The sequence below is a fragment of the Lethenteron reissneri genome, chromosome 5 (assembly GCF_015708825.2).
Source record: "Lethenteron reissneri isolate LAM-NWPU_2019-01 chromosome 5, ASM1570882v1, whole genome shotgun sequence".
NCBI classification, from domain to species: domain Eukaryota; kingdom Metazoa; phylum Chordata; class Hyperoartia; order Petromyzontiformes; family Petromyzontidae; genus Lethenteron; species Lethenteron reissneri.
Genome location: NC_083783.1, coordinates 7,752,278 through 7,769,079, shown reverse-complemented (window position 1 = coordinate 7,769,079; position 16,802 = coordinate 7,752,278). Strand labels below are relative to the sequence as shown.

Below are 16,802 nucleotides of genomic sequence, written 5' to 3'. Positions count from 1 at the left end.
CCACCGAAGACCGAACCGAGGCCGACCACGATGAGGACGCAGACTAAGGAAATGTAGTAACGTTAACAGAGAGTGCAGTGCAGAGGAAAACCAAAAAGTTATAATTGGCTGTACATGTAACACATTTTCTTTTACAGTTCACCGATTGGCTGACCTGATAATACGGAGGTGGGGAGAGGGGGGGGGGGTGTGCATCCCTCACCCTAACATTTAATCACTAAGGACCATTTGACTAAATGTTTGACTGCTTCAGTGAATGAGAGTAAGAGAATTGACTCCAGCCCGAGATGCGGGGGGGAGGCGGAGGGGATGGAACAACAAATGCCGAGTGCATTGGCGCTGGCGCCATCACCCCCCCGGCCTCCGCGCCGTCTTCTCACCCGAAAGTGGGCGGGCTGCTCCAGTGTCTCAAAGTCAGGCGCGAGGCTCAGGCCTTGCTCCAGCGTCTGCAGGAACTCCTTCTGGAAGATCACCAGCTCCCGTAGGGTCCCGAACAGGGCCTCCAGCTGCGGACGAGAGGAACGACGCTCCACGTAAGTTCACTTCCCCTCCCCCCACCCCCGCCCCGAGGTCACAACCCTGCGGCTCACATCATTATACACACAGGGCTGATGCTAAGAGAGTGCTGGTGTGGGTCCTTGTGCCACTAAATGTTTCTTTGGCACCACCAAAGTTCACTCTCACCCTTAGCGGTAAATCACTCCGACTCTGGCCACCCACCCAACAGCTCGATGTACCTCTTCTTGGTTCTTTCGGTAAAGTCATGTAGAATGGGAATAATAAAATAATAACAATAAAACATAATAAAATAATTTTCACGACGTTTCTGCCACAACGCAAGCAGCCGTCCTCAGGTGGAGAACAGGTCTGACTCTGTCGAGAAGACAGAGTCAGACTCTGAGGCAGGCTGCTTGCGTTGTGGCCGAAACGTCGTGAGAATTATTTTATTATGTTTTATTTTTATTATTTTGTTATTTACATTCTACGTGACTTTACCGAAAGAACCAAGAAGATGAATCCCTGCAGTCACGAAAGCTTTAGCTCGATGTACGTATGTTGAACTTCTCTCTAACCGTGCGTAGCCAACAGTGGTAATCAGAGGTTCTGGGAAAGGACATCAAACTAAACACAAGAGCTCTACTGCACCACCCACATCTGAGAGGCGCTGGAGCCGGGACTGATGACACATCAGAGTTACGGCGCTCACAATAATAACACAACGTAACATTACTGTCGGGTCTAAATGTGGTGAAAAGAATCTTATCAGGATGGTTCTGCCTAGTTAAAGGAGGATATAAGATCTTCTTGGTTCTTTCGGTAAAGTCACGTAGAATGGAAAAAATAAAAAAATACAAAAAATAAAAAATCGAAATTTAGGATATAAGATATTTTTTGGGAAAATATTTTACAGACCTTGGGTTGCTTCGTGTCCGTGCTTAGAGTGTGCAGGCAAGGCAATAAGGAAGGCCGTCTTTGGTGTAGGCCAATAGGTTTCAATGAGAATGCAAATATTACGAGAGCATATTTGTTTGCACGTTTTGCCACAGGTACTGTGCGTGGCTAATACAGACTTGATGCCTTGCAATAGGTTTCTATTTGGCGTTTGGACATCTTAACACCTCCCTGTTTCACATTTCCAGAAAGGGCAAAACCTATTCTTATTATTGCACAGCATGCTTGGGCAGCCGGTCCATTTGTACCGTGCCATCGTAACGGGGGGGGGGGGGGGGGGGGGAGAAATGTCAGGGGATTTTAATGCACCGCGTGTAACCGTGGCGGTGCACATTCTCGTCAGGCTTGGCAACAAAAAAGTTCAGAAGCATTCACGCAATTTTTTTTTTACAAAACAAGAGGACAACCTTATATTCTTGGGTCTTTCGTAGATATGGTCAAAGAAAATAACAAAAAAAATTACAAAAAACGACGTTTCGATCGCAACACAAGCGGTCGTCTTCAGGAAAAGGGTGGTTAACTTCCAAGGCAAACTGTTTATAAGGGTTTGAAATGGGCGTAGCCCAAATGTCAGCAGCCAATGACAATGTAAGTGGTGGGCAGCCCAACCCGACGGTGGCTGGTTTTCCACCAATCAAAGGGCTGCCAGGTGAAAATTAGCAAGTTAATGAGAGATTAGCACGTTAATGGCAGATCGCAGAGCCGCAAACGTCGTAATTTTTAAATCCTTTATATTAAGTTCGCTTGCTTGCTTGCGTGCTTGCGTGCTTGCTTGCTTGCTTACGACCGTGCAAATCTTTCGGTCGTTTTTTAACCCACTTCCCGTGATCCAATCGAGCTGACATTTTGCACACAGACTCGTTGTGCGAGACAATTAATGTTCGTGAAAAAATTTTTCCTAAATTTTACACTGTTTAGGGAAAACAAATTAAATATTTAACTACCAATTGCTTAATACTGGCAGACAATCATCTTACCCATAGGTGGCAGCCATCTCAAGCCAGAGGACGAGAGGACTCTAGCCGCCACGCATATAAAGGATTTATAGTGAAAAACTTTTTTTTACGGGTTATACTTGTTTGTTATTGTTATTTGAACCTATCTACGTGACTTTACCGAAAGACCCAAGAAGATGAATTCCTGCAGTCACGAAAGCTTGAAGTCAAGAGGACAACCTTCAAACCCAGTTTGCACCGATGTAGCCGGCATGTTTGAAACGTTGGTGCACAGCGTGCAATGTTTACGTGATCAAATGCTTAATTAGCTGCAGCTAGCCCATCAGTGTTTAAATGTCGAGCAACTTTAAAGCACACTTGAATAATACATGAATAAAAACCACCAACGGAATTAATTTCACATCAAAAGTTGTTGGGAATTTATATTTCAGTCCACCTTGTTAACCGCCATTTCATTTAAAGAGAAAGATCAGAGGCATTTTCATACGCAGCTGACAAACAAACGCTGTTTGAGGAGAACATTTTTTGTTCAGTGCACAAGGTACAGCTGATTAAGTAGATACCAGTATTTCGCGAGTACACTCCTGAAATGGCGCATGTTTGCGTTGCCAATATATTCCACTGGCCTGATCTGGCGAGAGAAAGGCTTCTTTCTGCAGCGGCTCCACGTATATATCTTGCAAAGTGCAGAGATCCTGAAAAACAAAGACGACCACGCAGAATGAGGGGGGGGGGGGGGCGTGTGACTTACGGCATTGCAGGCAGGGCCTATAGACCCACCAAATGTTCCCAACGCTTCACGCGACCAACGGATGCCGCTAGGAATTGATACCGGTCTGGAAATGGCAGCCTGCAACTCTCCATCCAAGGGGATTTTCTTTTTTATCAACCTCATCTGTGAGATATTTCTGCACACTGGGTTAACCGAGCCAGTTGCGTGCACGGCCTACCAACCGGTGTACTCAGGGTTTTGTTAAACGAGCGCAAAGTGTCCACGCGTGACGAAGCTTGCCATGTTTAAGAAAAGACAAATTAGATGGGAGTTGTGATTTTGGTGATTGCATGTAACGGGCGCTCTGCGTGGCAGATTTGTGTCAGAAAGGCGAAACATGTTCAACAAAAATAAATGTCACCAAACACCGCTGGCCAAAAAAGATTGGAAAAATAGACGAGAATTTAACAATGGCAGCCACAGTGTTGGACACGAGTCGGAGGGACATGTATTATTTAGTTCGCTCGCAATGAAATACCACACCTGCTGCGGCTTCCGTAAAGATCACGTGTAAACACGGAAAATAAAAAAAAGCGAGGCCAAGGGTTAACACCGATCCGCTGCATTTTTAAACAGTCGCCGACACCGCACGAAGCTTCGCAGGGAATAAAGAACAAAAATGTGTTATGAATAAAAAATGTAAACTGAAGGGATGGCCGTTTCGTTATGTGACAGCAGACAACTATGAGAGCGCTGACACGGGCAAGTGAACAAACGTTCAGGGCATGTCATCCGCTGACACCGGTATCATAAAGGCCTCCCTCCCTAAGCGGTACGGAGGGATGGAGAGATACGATGGCGAGACTGCGGTATATTGTACAATATGAGATCTACGACCATCGAATTTTTACATCAGTTCTTAAAAAAATTGTTATATCGTGATAACCGAGGCTTAAAAAAAATCCTTAAATATTCTATCACCCGACAAAATGTTTATCGCATAAAAAAACTTAATATCTAAACTTGTAAATAAATAGCCATTATCCATTCAATGTCTTCTTTGCAAAAGTTTTCGGCAGTAATAGCTGGCATGGTGCTCATAAGGTATCATCATTTGAGTCAAATTAATTCATGAATTATTTCTAGCGTAACTGACAGCATGTGCATTATAAGGGTTATATATGATTAAATTACCATTAGTTAAACATGGACTGACATTGGTTGAACTTGCAGTTGAACAACTCTATGAAATCCTTACTTTAAGTGCAGTGAATCACAAAAACCAATATCACAATAATCGTCATGTCGTAACGAAATGTGTCCGAGAGAATGGCAGACAAGCAGATGGAGTGATGCAATCAGTTCGTGAGAGTTGTTGGGCAGCTTGGGGAGGGGCCTTCATCCAGCAGTGGTTGACGACGATGATGGTGATTAATGCATCATGAAAAATTATATCGCGGCAAACCGCGCGGTGCATATCGCTGTGCGTCCACTTGGACGCTGGGGCGGGGGGGGCCCTCACCTTCACGTAGGACCTCTCAGTCTCCACCAGCTCCAGGATGACCTTGCGCAGTTTGTCGGCCTCCGTCAGCTGGCGCGACAGCGGTCGCGCCGCAACCTCGGCCGGCTCCATCGCCGATCGGCAGAACACGGCCGCTGTCTCGACGCTCTGCGCGCGCCCGACGGACGAGGTGACGGCGATAACATCAACGACAACACGCGCAGCCAGACGCCCCCCCCCCCCCGCCCCTCGTTAGCGCCTTAATTGGCGTGCAAATGTCCTTTAGCTCGCGACGCTAATGGGAGCGTTTAGCGACACACGTTCGCAGCAACAGTCCGCGGTGACTCCGCACGTCCGTTCCGTCTGTGCGAATGTTTGTGTGATGATAAAGATCTGTGCCATCTCTCCATCTGTATATACACAGACACGTGCAGAGACATGTACGTGACGTCAGAGATCGGCTCGTGTGCAGAAGCAAAATGGATTGTCCCATCGCAAAATTGTGAAGGATGGCAATGGGGAGGCCTTATTCCAGCAGCGGATAGATCATGGCCGATGATGGCGATGATCATATGGAGGGGGCAGCAGTGGTGCAGTGGTTAGTCGACTGTGATATAAACACGGCAGCCTAAGTTGCATTCCCGGCTGTGGCTAACATCAGTGGAGAGTTATACTGGTTGGAACCTCCTGGTTACACCAGCCCACAGGTGATTATTGGGTACGTCCGTCGTGGGGCTGGGTGGAGAGGGGAGGGTGGGGAGGGGCTGGGTGGGGAGGGTGGGGAGGGGCTGGGTGGGGAGGGGAGGGTGGGGAGGAGCTGGGTGGGGGGTGGGAGGAGTGGGGCTGGGTGGGGAGGGGCTGGTCACCCCGTGGTGCCCTTAAACGTTTAACCTACTCACGCTGGCTTGTGCCTGCCCTCACAGTCGGCCATATTTGTGGAATACACCACGCCGCCGTTGACCCTGGCCATTGACCGAGCAACCCAACGTTCCTACCAGCTCCCTCCGCAGGAATGTGTTATCTGTACGGATATTTGACTAACCTACACTAACCAGCGTGGTCAAGTACGGTCAAACAACCGTCATTACCAACGCGACATGGGGACACCTTCATCCAGCAGTGGACTGACAGATACAAAAGTCAAAACGTCGTGAGATACGTTTACATTACTAACCAACATGAAGTTAGACTCCACACTCAGGTCAACGTATGTAAGGATAGGAACACTGATATAACCATGGAGGTATTTCGCAGTTGTCCTGCATAAGCTCTCCAATGTGTTTTCGGGTTGTACGGCACGATGTCCGACGTTTCGCTCCACGTGCAAGGAGCCTCTTCAGGAACTAAACAACAAGTGCTCACACCCTGAAAACACATCGGCGGGCATGACTGATGTAGTTTAAAATCTCGAAGGAAAATAAATGCGTGCGAGTTGAAGTAGATAACACATAAACACACATAAACAACATACCGTCAGAAAAATCGTTTTACTGCCGCTCACACAAGCCTACGCGTTAAACGCGTAAACCGAATTTAATTCACTTCCATCTCCTCATATTTTCCCTTCTCAAAGTCACGGCGGGAACAGCTGCACCCTCCAGGCGTGCGATACGCCGGGCTCGGCCTCAAAACGCAATCACCAAGTCACAGCCGCTGGGATTCCCCCAAAATAAATGAGCAAACGGCCGCGGCTCTGGAAGGCAAGCGCAGCGCGTACCATCATGGCTCAGCATCGCAAGGCAGACTGTGGTGGGGACACTAAATCGGGGGCATCGCAGGCCACGCGCTCAGCCAGTGGAAAAGCTCCCCACACCCCGCCCCGCCACTCGTGTGATGGTCGTCCACTACAATCACCCGCGAGAGACATTTCCAAGTGAATTCTCAGTGCGAAACACAAAAAAAAACAATTTCACCGTGGTTCACCCCTCGCACCACCGCACAGGCACTGGAGCAGTAAAACGGCACGTAAATTGTCTTTGGATTTCCAATTATCCCAGCGAAGCACATGCCACCTGACAATTACATTTTTATTTTAAAGCCGACAAAAGCTCTCCGGTCTAAAGGTTTTCCGAATTTACCTTGCCTCGCAGGGCAACAAGTGAGCCGCCACGTCAGAGGTCGCAAACGGCTACCCGTACCCGGCCGGGTACGGGTAGCCGTTTGCAACCTTGGTACGGCCGAGTACGGGTACGGGTAGCCCGTGAGTCACTGGTGAGTAACCGTTTGTCACTCATTTCGGGTAGGGTACCGGTATGCGTAGGGAACGGGTACCCGTAACCGGCCAGGTACGGGTACCCATTTGCGACCCTGGTGCGGCCGGGTACGGGTACGGGTAAGGAATGAAAACCCGTTTGCGATCTCTGTGCCACGTGTGTTAATGGCGCAAGTCCCCCTTGAGCGAGCAGCAGCAACGGCAGCAGCAGCAGCGGCACACGGTCTTGCAGCCGGGCTAGGCAGCAGGTGCAGAAACGGACACGGCAAATAAAGTGCTTCTCCTCCCCTCATTAAAAAGAGAAGCTTTAAGAAACAGCGGTGTGCGCAGCGGGCCGTCAATTAACTTTGAAGCGGCCGGACCGCTGCTCAAGAGGATTCCCTGCACGTGTGCCCCCCCCCCCCGGCCCCCCCCCCCCCCCCCCCCCCCCCCCCGTCGCGAAACACGAGGCACAACGAGAGGGAGAGATGTCGGCCGGCGCGAAAAAAAACAGCAGCAGCCCCGTAAGTCACGTTCAGGCGAAGGGCCGTACACACACACAGTGCGCGCACTCGCACACGCAATTCGCACCGCACGGCAAATGCTTTGCCCAGCAGTCGCAAAAGGCAAAGGGTGCAGCCCCCGCAATGGCTTGGCTTACACTACTGCTGGAGGAAGGGCCTCCACTACAGGAAGCTCTACAGCCCTATTTTTAACGGTTTTATTTAACTTGACTCCTGTTTGTCGTGGTCAAATCTTGTAATCTAAATTTATTCTACTTCCTGTTGTCCAATCAATTCGAAATGTTGCACACGTACGCAGATCCGGCGACAATGCATGCCTGTATCAAAATCGGCATCAATTCATCAATTAATTGGCTCCTTTCAAGCAATTAACATTTTAGTTTGGACGCCTTATTAATTTTATATTTTTGTGTAGCTCAAAAACGCCGCGGTCCCTAAACTGTGGAATCGACTCGCACAAAAAAGCATGCGCAGCGTGTCTCAGGTGCTCCCGCTCCGTGTGAACGAGTAGTACATTGAAGATTAATCTATAAAATAACCAATGATTTCAAGTAAGCGTTGATGTGGGAGCAGGCGCCGCCTCATTGGCGTACTTCTCGAGGGTGAGTTAAACGAAGTTGTAAATAAAACCGTTGTTAAAAAAAAAAACTTTTTTTAAGGAGTTTATTTAGAGGTCTACTGAGAGGACCCACACTTTACCCCACCGCGCGGCACGTGCGGGCCTGCTAACTGCGGTGAACCCATTCACACCGCTGGGTAGACAGAGGCTGTGGGAGAGGGGAGATGGCAAGGAACTTGCGGAATCGAACCGGCGACTTCTGGATCGCGGAGTCCAGCGCACGACACGTCACGCCCAAGGCGGCATCAGGAGTGCAACAACAAAAAAATATCCGCACATATGCCCGATTATGGATTTTTTACGGAAGCCACCTGTTCCGAGTACAATTGCGAAGCACGAAGCATGCAGTATCGAGATGAGGAGGAGATAATCAATGATTTGAAACTCACCCCGCCGTGCTGGAAAATAACATTGCTGTCCTACGCCCGACAGCTGATATTTAATGCGTGACCACAAAGGACTCGTGAAGGTCACTGTGATCAGGACTGGAAGCCGTCACAGGCACACCGTCTCTTCGATGGCAGCGTGCTAACAATGCAGCGGCGTGCGCTTATCGCTGCGATCCCTCATCGTGATGCAGCGGCGACACACGCTACCCCCCCACCCCCGCATCACCGTCACACCTCATTACCCACAATACAATCAACAAATCTTTCAAAAACCGCAAACGCAACACCCTCGCATTTGTCAATTAAGACCCGTGTCTCCAATATTTTGCTAATAATGAACTTGTCATCAATTCCCCCTTCATTCGCGCTTCGTTCAATATTTTCCCGCAACACAATTTACCCACGCCGAGTAGCTCCGTGCGGCTCCTCACCAGGCACAGCAGCTGCTGCAGGGAGTCGCAACGAGCCGACTGCAGCCGTCGATCCTGCCTTCCCGACTTCGCTTTCTGCTTGTCTCTGCCGAACGCCGGCATTTCGCGAACGGGCGGCCGCGGCGACCGCGGGAGGGGACGTCGAAGTTTCCCGGACGCAGCGGACGGTGATCGCCGGCAAATAAATAAACAAGCATCGCGGCGCGCACCGGCCGAGACCAGCCCCGGTGCGCTGCCGAGACCGGATGCGGCGGTGACGCGCAGCCAATCTGCCAGCCCCGTGCTCGGTGGCACACGGGAGACCTCCGTTACCGGCACCCAAATTAAATGAAGTGGAGGTCGACCGGGCTACTCGCCCCCCCCCCGCCCCCGCCCCATTCCCAGCCGCCGCGCTCCCCCCCCCATCTCAGCACAACGAGCACCAGAGACATCGCGTGCCTGGTTCGGTGCTCGCGCGCGCAAACAAGTGTGGCGCACATGCGCGCGCACACGCATACAGGTGCACACGCATGTTTATGCTAAGTTAAAATGGCACCGCTTCATCGATTGCTTTTGATTGAGTGAGGGTAAGAACGTGGTCATTTTTTTCCCTTCTCTCGACAACAGGAAATGAAGATTTACGTATCGGCCAACTCAGGTGTATTAACTCCTCATATGTACACTCGGCATCCAAATATACAAATATATAAAAGGATTTAATGAAATATTTGATGATAAAGCATTCAAGGTCAATCTGATGTTTTCTTTAATTTCTGATGTTTTCTTTAATGTTAAACTATTCGTTAATGCCACTTGAATAATATATGCGACTGAAACACAGTGCATTTTACTGGATTTCTCAACAGCACACAATTTACATATGATATAACTCGAAATACCGAACAATGCTGCATTTATCAACAGCACTTTAGGAACGAGCATTCTGTGAAATCGCAACACACTGCCAAATATGCCACTGAAAATGTATTGCCCCAAAACGAACCGTTACGTATCCTGGAGGCAATGAAAGTACAGCCACGGATTCTACTCATGCTCCATCAAAATAATATCCCCGTGGAGATAGAAGAATTAAATAACCCGGAAAACTCTCGTCTTCTCGGTCACCTTGTAAGCCCCCCCCCCCATCACGGCGGACGCCACACCCGAACTGGCACAAATTCCAAACTCTCCTTGCCGACGAACAAAGTGGACTCGTAATGGTCGGGCGGAAGCAACACGGACGGCTCCGTCGGCAGCGGCGGCCGGTGGCACTGGCACAAGGCTGCCTGGCAGGGGAAACACTCAGGCGCACTTTATCTAAATTTGCGGGGGGCTCGTGAGCGCTCTGTGCCGCCTGGTCACTCTGCTTAAGTACATAAACTTATTTCCCATCGCATCTGCTCGGCAGAATTCGATTGCGTGCCAGATGTAATTGCTTTAGGTGCGCGCACGTTACATTTGGCGAGTAACGTGTGCATCTTTCGCACTATTTAAGATACCATTATCCCTCGGCTCTGCTGCCAAATCCATAAATGCTCGGTCGTGGAAAATGTAATAAGATTTGCGTGGTGTCTGTGCAGTAAAAGCAATTTCTGAGCAGTTAATATGACCGGGATAAAACAGTCGTGCGGCGTTCATGCACTGCGCCGTGGACCTGGCAGCCATAGTTTGAATCCTGGCCACAACAAACGTCAGAGGCAGGTAATGTCCAAACCAGTTCTGGGTCTCTCATACCACTTCACCAACCCACACTAACCAGCATGGCGAAATTTGGTCAAACAAAACCATCATGGCTGATAAGGCATAGAGAAACAAAGGGGTGTAAATTATTATAAATTGCATATTATAAATTAAGCCAGGTTCTATTAGACTGAAGAGTTAACGTTAAGTAAAAACTTAACATGGCATTTTCCTTCCAATGTACATTTTTTAGTTGGTGTCATCGACTGAACTAGAATAATATCAGTAAAATGTTGCAAACAAAATATGTTGGGAAAAGTCCATAACTTGCAAAATTGAGGCATAAGACAAATGCAATACAAGTGTTGATGCAAGTAAATTAGCACGATGCAACATAAGTTGGAAATAATCCATTACTCGTAAAATGGAGGGATAAGCCCAAAGCGATTACAGTGTTGACATGTTTGGTAAAAACACAGCACAAAGACAAATTAAGCAGTCAGCCAGGGTCAAGGTCGCGCCGGATACATCGCACCCACGGCCACGGCCGTCAGACGGCGAATGCAGCTGCAGCCCTCGCAACAGCGAGGCCTCGGTGGCACACCTCCACCTCGCGTAAACACCTCCATGTCCATGGCCTTCGGAAGGCCGCGTGCACGCGACGCGTCGACAATAGCTTACAAAAAATTACACCTGATAAATAGTTCGCTGCTCGCGGCTCCCAGAAGTCCTACGCTAATGCCGCATTCGAGGAGAGGAGGACATTGCGAGCCGCCGACCTTATAACGCCGTATGATGCGAGAGCGAGGAAAACATTACATGGGACACATCGTACCGACCGCGTGGGTTTTGGGCAGAACTCGCCACGAGAAGGGATGATGGCCGATGGACGAGACTGGTGATGGAATGACAGCGAGGGGAGCGGATGCACGCGGCACCGCTGCAAGAGGCAGAGCGATGAGATCACCTCACGTCCAGGAGCGAGACGTGACACTGCAGGACTGTGAGGGATGGCGACGGCGTGGCGAAGCCTTCATCCAGCGATGGAAAGGCCATGGGGCCCATGATAACGATTATGATAAATCCATCGTGAAGGCGATGATGGGGATTCTATTTGAACAGTCTGTGGCTCTGGGAAGAAGCCGTGTGTGAGAAATGGGACAATGCGGGAGAGGAGTACACCACAAAGGTCAGGGTGTCAAAGGCTGATGACAATATGACCGGGTGGAAACAAAGGACCCACGCCAAATATGGATAGAAAGACCCTAAGCAAACGTTTTAACACTGGAGATACTGAACCGCCGGTCAACATCTCGTATGACACCTGAGCAAGTATCCGAGACAAGTGACAGCGTCAGATCTTAAGCTGTGGTTGCAGAGCGCCACGTTATAAATAAACTCGTGAAAAATATCTTCCAAGATCATTTACATCGCCTCCCCCCAACACTCTGTACACGACGGGCCAAAGAACACAATGAGGGCCACCGAGGGAAAATGTTTGACAAATAGTACAATTGAATGGAACGAAGGCCAAATGCTCCACACCCCGATAAAATACTTTGTGTGAGGCTCAATCGAGGTCACATGCACTGCAGCACGCTGGCATGTGCTGCAATTTGCATGCGCATTGTTGAATGCGACACGAAGGGCGTTTGAATGCACGCTCACAGACAGGTCTTCACTTCATGCATCACAAAACGTGTTTGTTATCCCTTCGTTAATTAACCTTTGTGACCGGCATTGAACCATATAGGAGGCCACCACGCCAGTGCGTGCACGCGCACTGGCTGAGGTCAGAAGCCATTACTTGCCATTCAGGAAAACGGAACATGTTTAGAGAAATAGAAAAGCAGTCACTTTTTGTTTCGCATTATGTAGCCATCAATCTGCGCAGGCCCCCAAGAATTTATTTGACAAATCGACGGGAAGCCATTTTTTTTCACGCTTTCTATTATTTTTGCCCAACAAGCAACGGCTGTCGGATGACGATTTGCCCAAAAGTTGACCAAACGCAAATAATTTCCCATTTTATGTATGTATGCAGAACTTATTTCGCATCGCACAGAAGCAAACCGTGCTCATCGAAGGACAACAAAAACTGAACACATTTTAGCTGCGAAAATGATTGGTCCAATCAACTTCAAGGACAGTGCACATTATCAGAGTTATGTTTTTTGTTTGCATTATGACTGCAGGTATTGTGGTCTATGTAAACATGACTCTTTGTAAAAAAAAGATGTCAGTTTTGTTGCCAGATAGAAGGGTAAAAAACCAATTATCATATTTTTACTGGCAAATGAGGTTCCAATGGAGCTGTGAAAATGTTTCACTTTCGCCGCACCCCACACCAGCAAATTTGCGGGAAACCCTTGTTTTTGGCAGACAGCCGCATCAATCGGGGAAAGCCTGAGAAGCGTCTGCTCGTGACCGCGTTTGCCCACGCGAGTCAACGAGTGCCGTCGAGGGCTTCTGTAAAAAAGAGCGACGCCACCGCTTTGCCTGCCCCTGGGCTGGAGCGACTCGTCACGACCTGCGTGCAAGGGTGCGGCTCCTTCGAGAGAAGCCCCCCACCCCGCCCTCCGCCAACAATTGCGTTCAGAACCGGTCCGCATCGGCAGCGAGCGGCTTCACGCGCACCCCGCCACGGCTGAGACGGCGAGAGCCATCACACGACGGGGAAGGCGCACGCATATCGCCACCTTACGAAAGGTCAAGAGAAATGTGCAGGGAGCGCGATGGTGCTTGCTCATTCCACTGCTCGTGAAAGGTCACTCAGAGCCCCTCTAAGAGGGTATTTTGGCCTATCCTTCCACACTGGTCATTCATCTCGATTTAAAGCTTTCGTGACTGCAGGGATTCATCTTCTTGGTTCTTTCGGTAAAGTCACGTAGAAGGGAAATGATAAAATAATAAAAATACAACATAATAAAATAATTCTCACGACGTTTCGGCCACAACGCAAGCAGCCGTCCTCAGGTGAAGAACAGGTCTGTCGAGAAGACAGAGTCTGAAACAGGTCTGTCGAGAAGACAGAGTCTGAATTCATTCTACATGACTTTACCGAAAGAACCAAGAAGATGGTCAGACATCCTTGAAGAGATGGGATCATCCGCACTTTAGTCCCCCACACTTGACCTGCCGATTAACCAACTGTGGTACGCCCCATTTTTGTTCGCTGGGTGGACAAGGAAGGGTGAAATTTGAGAAACGTGCACAATTTCCTCTCAACTGTCACGCGGGGAGAAATTAACTGCCGATGTGCCAATGCTCAGTATCCATATTGCCATGGCAGCATCCACATTGTCACATTTTTTTTTTATACAAATGTTGCTTTAAAACAAACAACGCCATGATGGCGTCGTGGCGAATGTCGACAAAGAAAGATTTAACACGTAGGCTTTCGCGACAAATATTATCCATTAAACAGGGGGATTTCACCACAATTATGGCTGTCGCCTGATGAGGCGGGTTGTAATTACCGGCAAAATGTCACAAGTACTCGAATTGTAAATGCTGTGGGTTTACTTTCCAACACACCGATTAGTGCTGAACGAGTAATAGTTTTGTTTACGCGACAACCCTTACTAATTGGCTGTGTCGGGTGGTGGAGGGTTAAACGACACATTTATATCTACGTGACCTTACCCCCCAAAGAAAACCCCTCTATTATGGTAAGGAGAGAGTTTATAGATAATTAATTATATGCGAAAGGCAAAAACCCGCTGGGCAGCAAGTTGGTCCCTAAACCCAAATGTGATCTCGCATACCGTTTCAGTGATATATCCCTACAGCTGCAAGGGGATGTTCTCTAAATGCTCCAAGTTATTCCGGTTCCATTTGAACACCGTGTGAAAAGGTATTGGGGCAAACAGCCCAACGCAGCGCCCTAATGAAATATGCTTTCTTGCGAAGATAAATTACATTTCGCATTATATTGCGAGGTTAATTTGTTCTTTGGAAAACAGCCTTGCTGTTGGTGGTAGTGCATTGGATTATGTGCTGCAATAATACACTAAAATTACATTTCTAATGAAGGTGCTCAGTTGACGATTTACAAAGGCTAAACCACTACATATCGCAAGTCTTCATATTAATTTTCATAATAATCCTGTCTGGAATAATAAAGCAATCATTGATCGCTACAGCATTATTGATCTATTTATGCATTTTCGAATGTATCTCGCCTTTAGGAAATTAAATGTTTCCAGGGGCAATAATAAATCAGCGGCTGAGTCGAGGGCAAGCGTTAATATTCATGAGGCTATTTACAATGCTAATTAATACGGAGCTCATCACCTTCAGGTCAATGGCTTTTTGTGCTGCCAACAAAGAGAGAGATTACGATTTGGCCACATTTATTGTTATCTCGCTCTCCCCCACCCCCCGCTGTTCCGCTCAAAATATTAATCGGGGATCACAACGCAAGCCCTGTGTCTTTTTGTATTATTGGTCAGGAGGGCTGGGTAGCTTAGTGGTCATGAGGAGGCTTTGAGAGACCATTGTCTTTCTCAGCCCCGGCTTGTTGTCTTTTTGGTTTCCCTTTTTTGCAGTTGCTGCAAAATGACATTAATAACGTAGGACTTGTTCGTATTAAAAGCACACGTCCATTTCGCTTGGAGAACATTATTAGATACACGAAAACACATTAAGGGGTGGGCCACAAGCCCACCTGTTGTGGCCATTCAACCCCAAATGTGAACGATATAGTACTCCACTCTAGCCTGCACCCCTTCAATGGAGGAATCGCAAAGCTACCACGAACTCTCTCTCCTGCAGCTCCCTCGTGGCTTGCAGGAGACGACATTGGGATCTAGCTCCTGAACAAATTGCCACATCCAAGAATAGATTGTGTCAAAATGACTATCGCAATCGGAATCTTTATTCAGACTGCAGGAGGAATCCGATGAGCTATGAAGCGCTTTTTTCACAATGTCCAGTATGGGTTGGTCAGCAAGTTACAACCGCAAACAACAGGAAAAAACACGCCCGGTGTGAAAAATGGAGAAAATAGGAAGCAAATCACTAAGTAGTAATATGAATTAATTAATTATACAAGTCCGATTCATTAAGATTGGGCAAGGCAGCAAACACAACAACAAAACAGTTCCAGATCACACCGGGATAACGAAGACGACGGCAGGAGAGGTGGCCCAGATTCATGACCATGATGGTAGAAGAATTAATATTGGCGAGGGAGCCGAGTAGCAGGAGGCTGAGCCTGCACTCGGGCGGTGACGTAGCCCTTCGGGAGTCGTCCAGTCGCTTGCTGCGGACGTTTCGATTCGACGTTTATTTTGTTGCACTGGAAAATCCCAATTCGCCAGTTACACGGCAAGGGAGATAAATGGTGCGTCGGCGCACAAGAAGAACAACATCAGAGCGATGCGCACCGAGGAAATGGGGCATCATCGGAAGGGAAACGCATCGGAGGTGCACGCTAAAATAAAATACGCAGAGATCAAAAGTGAGCAGAATAAACAAAACAAAGCAACGGGTAACGTTGTACCAAACACAAGCACGAGGTAATGAGCGGTCGGAGAGACGGTGGGAGAAGAGCGAGACGAAGCGAACACGGACCGAGCAAATAAAGCCACCATCACGGGAAAGCGAGAAGGTAATAGTAATTATAATTACAGCTCATATAGAGGAAGGTGCCTTTCATAAAACCTCAAGCAACAGTGAACGGGCTGGGAACAGGTGCAGCAGCAGGCGAACACTGCATTATGAGCTCAGAGCGATGGTAAGTGGTGGTTTTCTAAGAGGATTCTGCATCTCATGATGACCCAACGGCGATATGACAATTTTGGAATAAATTGGCAACAAAAATAGCGAAAGAGATACGGAACGAAAAGCGGCATTCCGCAGAGGCTCGTCTGCACAGAGGCCCCAGCAGCAGCAGCAGCAGCGGCGGCACCAGCGGCGAGCCCTGGCGGGGAGGGAAGGCTATTAACGGCGCCGTTGGTTCTCGTGGTACGTGGTGGGGGGTAGGGGTGCCCGACACAAGACGTCTCACGGTAAATGCTAGCCATCGGGCAGCCACCCAGCCGAGAGAGAAATAAAACGTACAATTTTGCATCACGGGGTTTAGACGTGCGCACTCGCTATCTGGAGCGAATGAGAGCCGGGAGGGGGGGAGGGGGAGTTATGCCCGGGACCCTCGCCGTCCACTTCAAGTGCGCCCCACGTGTTCGTTCGTTCACTAAAACGTTTCGGCGAGCGGAATGGGAGGGAGGGGTGTCAGTTCAGTCAAGGGACAATTTATCTTCGACAGAGGCAGCTTAATCACGGCTGTGTCTCGTCAGCTTGACGGCCGCGTGTGACGTGTTTCAAGTTGAGGCTTATTTTGGTTGGCCAGGACGAGAAACTAG

At 48.7% G+C, this 16,802-nt stretch overlaps 1 protein-coding gene across 4 annotated transcripts in view; it reads right to left on the bottom strand.

Moving 5' to 3' along the window:
- Positions 1-16,802, bottom strand: part of LOC133352006 (rho guanine nucleotide exchange factor TIAM1-like) — a 150,458-nt gene that overhangs the window by 18,155 nt on the left and 115,501 nt on the right. For all 4 annotated transcript variants that reach the window (XM_061567711.1, XM_061567702.1, XM_061567691.1 and 1 more), the window contains 3 exons: positions 4,643-4,789; positions 3,035-3,103; positions 381-506 (listed from right to left, as the gene is read on the bottom strand). In XM_061567711.1, coding sequence (XP_061423695.1) covers positions 381-506; positions 3,035-3,103; positions 4,643-4,789 — 342 coding nt within the window. The remainder of the gene's footprint in view (positions 1-380; positions 507-3,034; positions 3,104-4,642; positions 4,790-16,802) is intronic.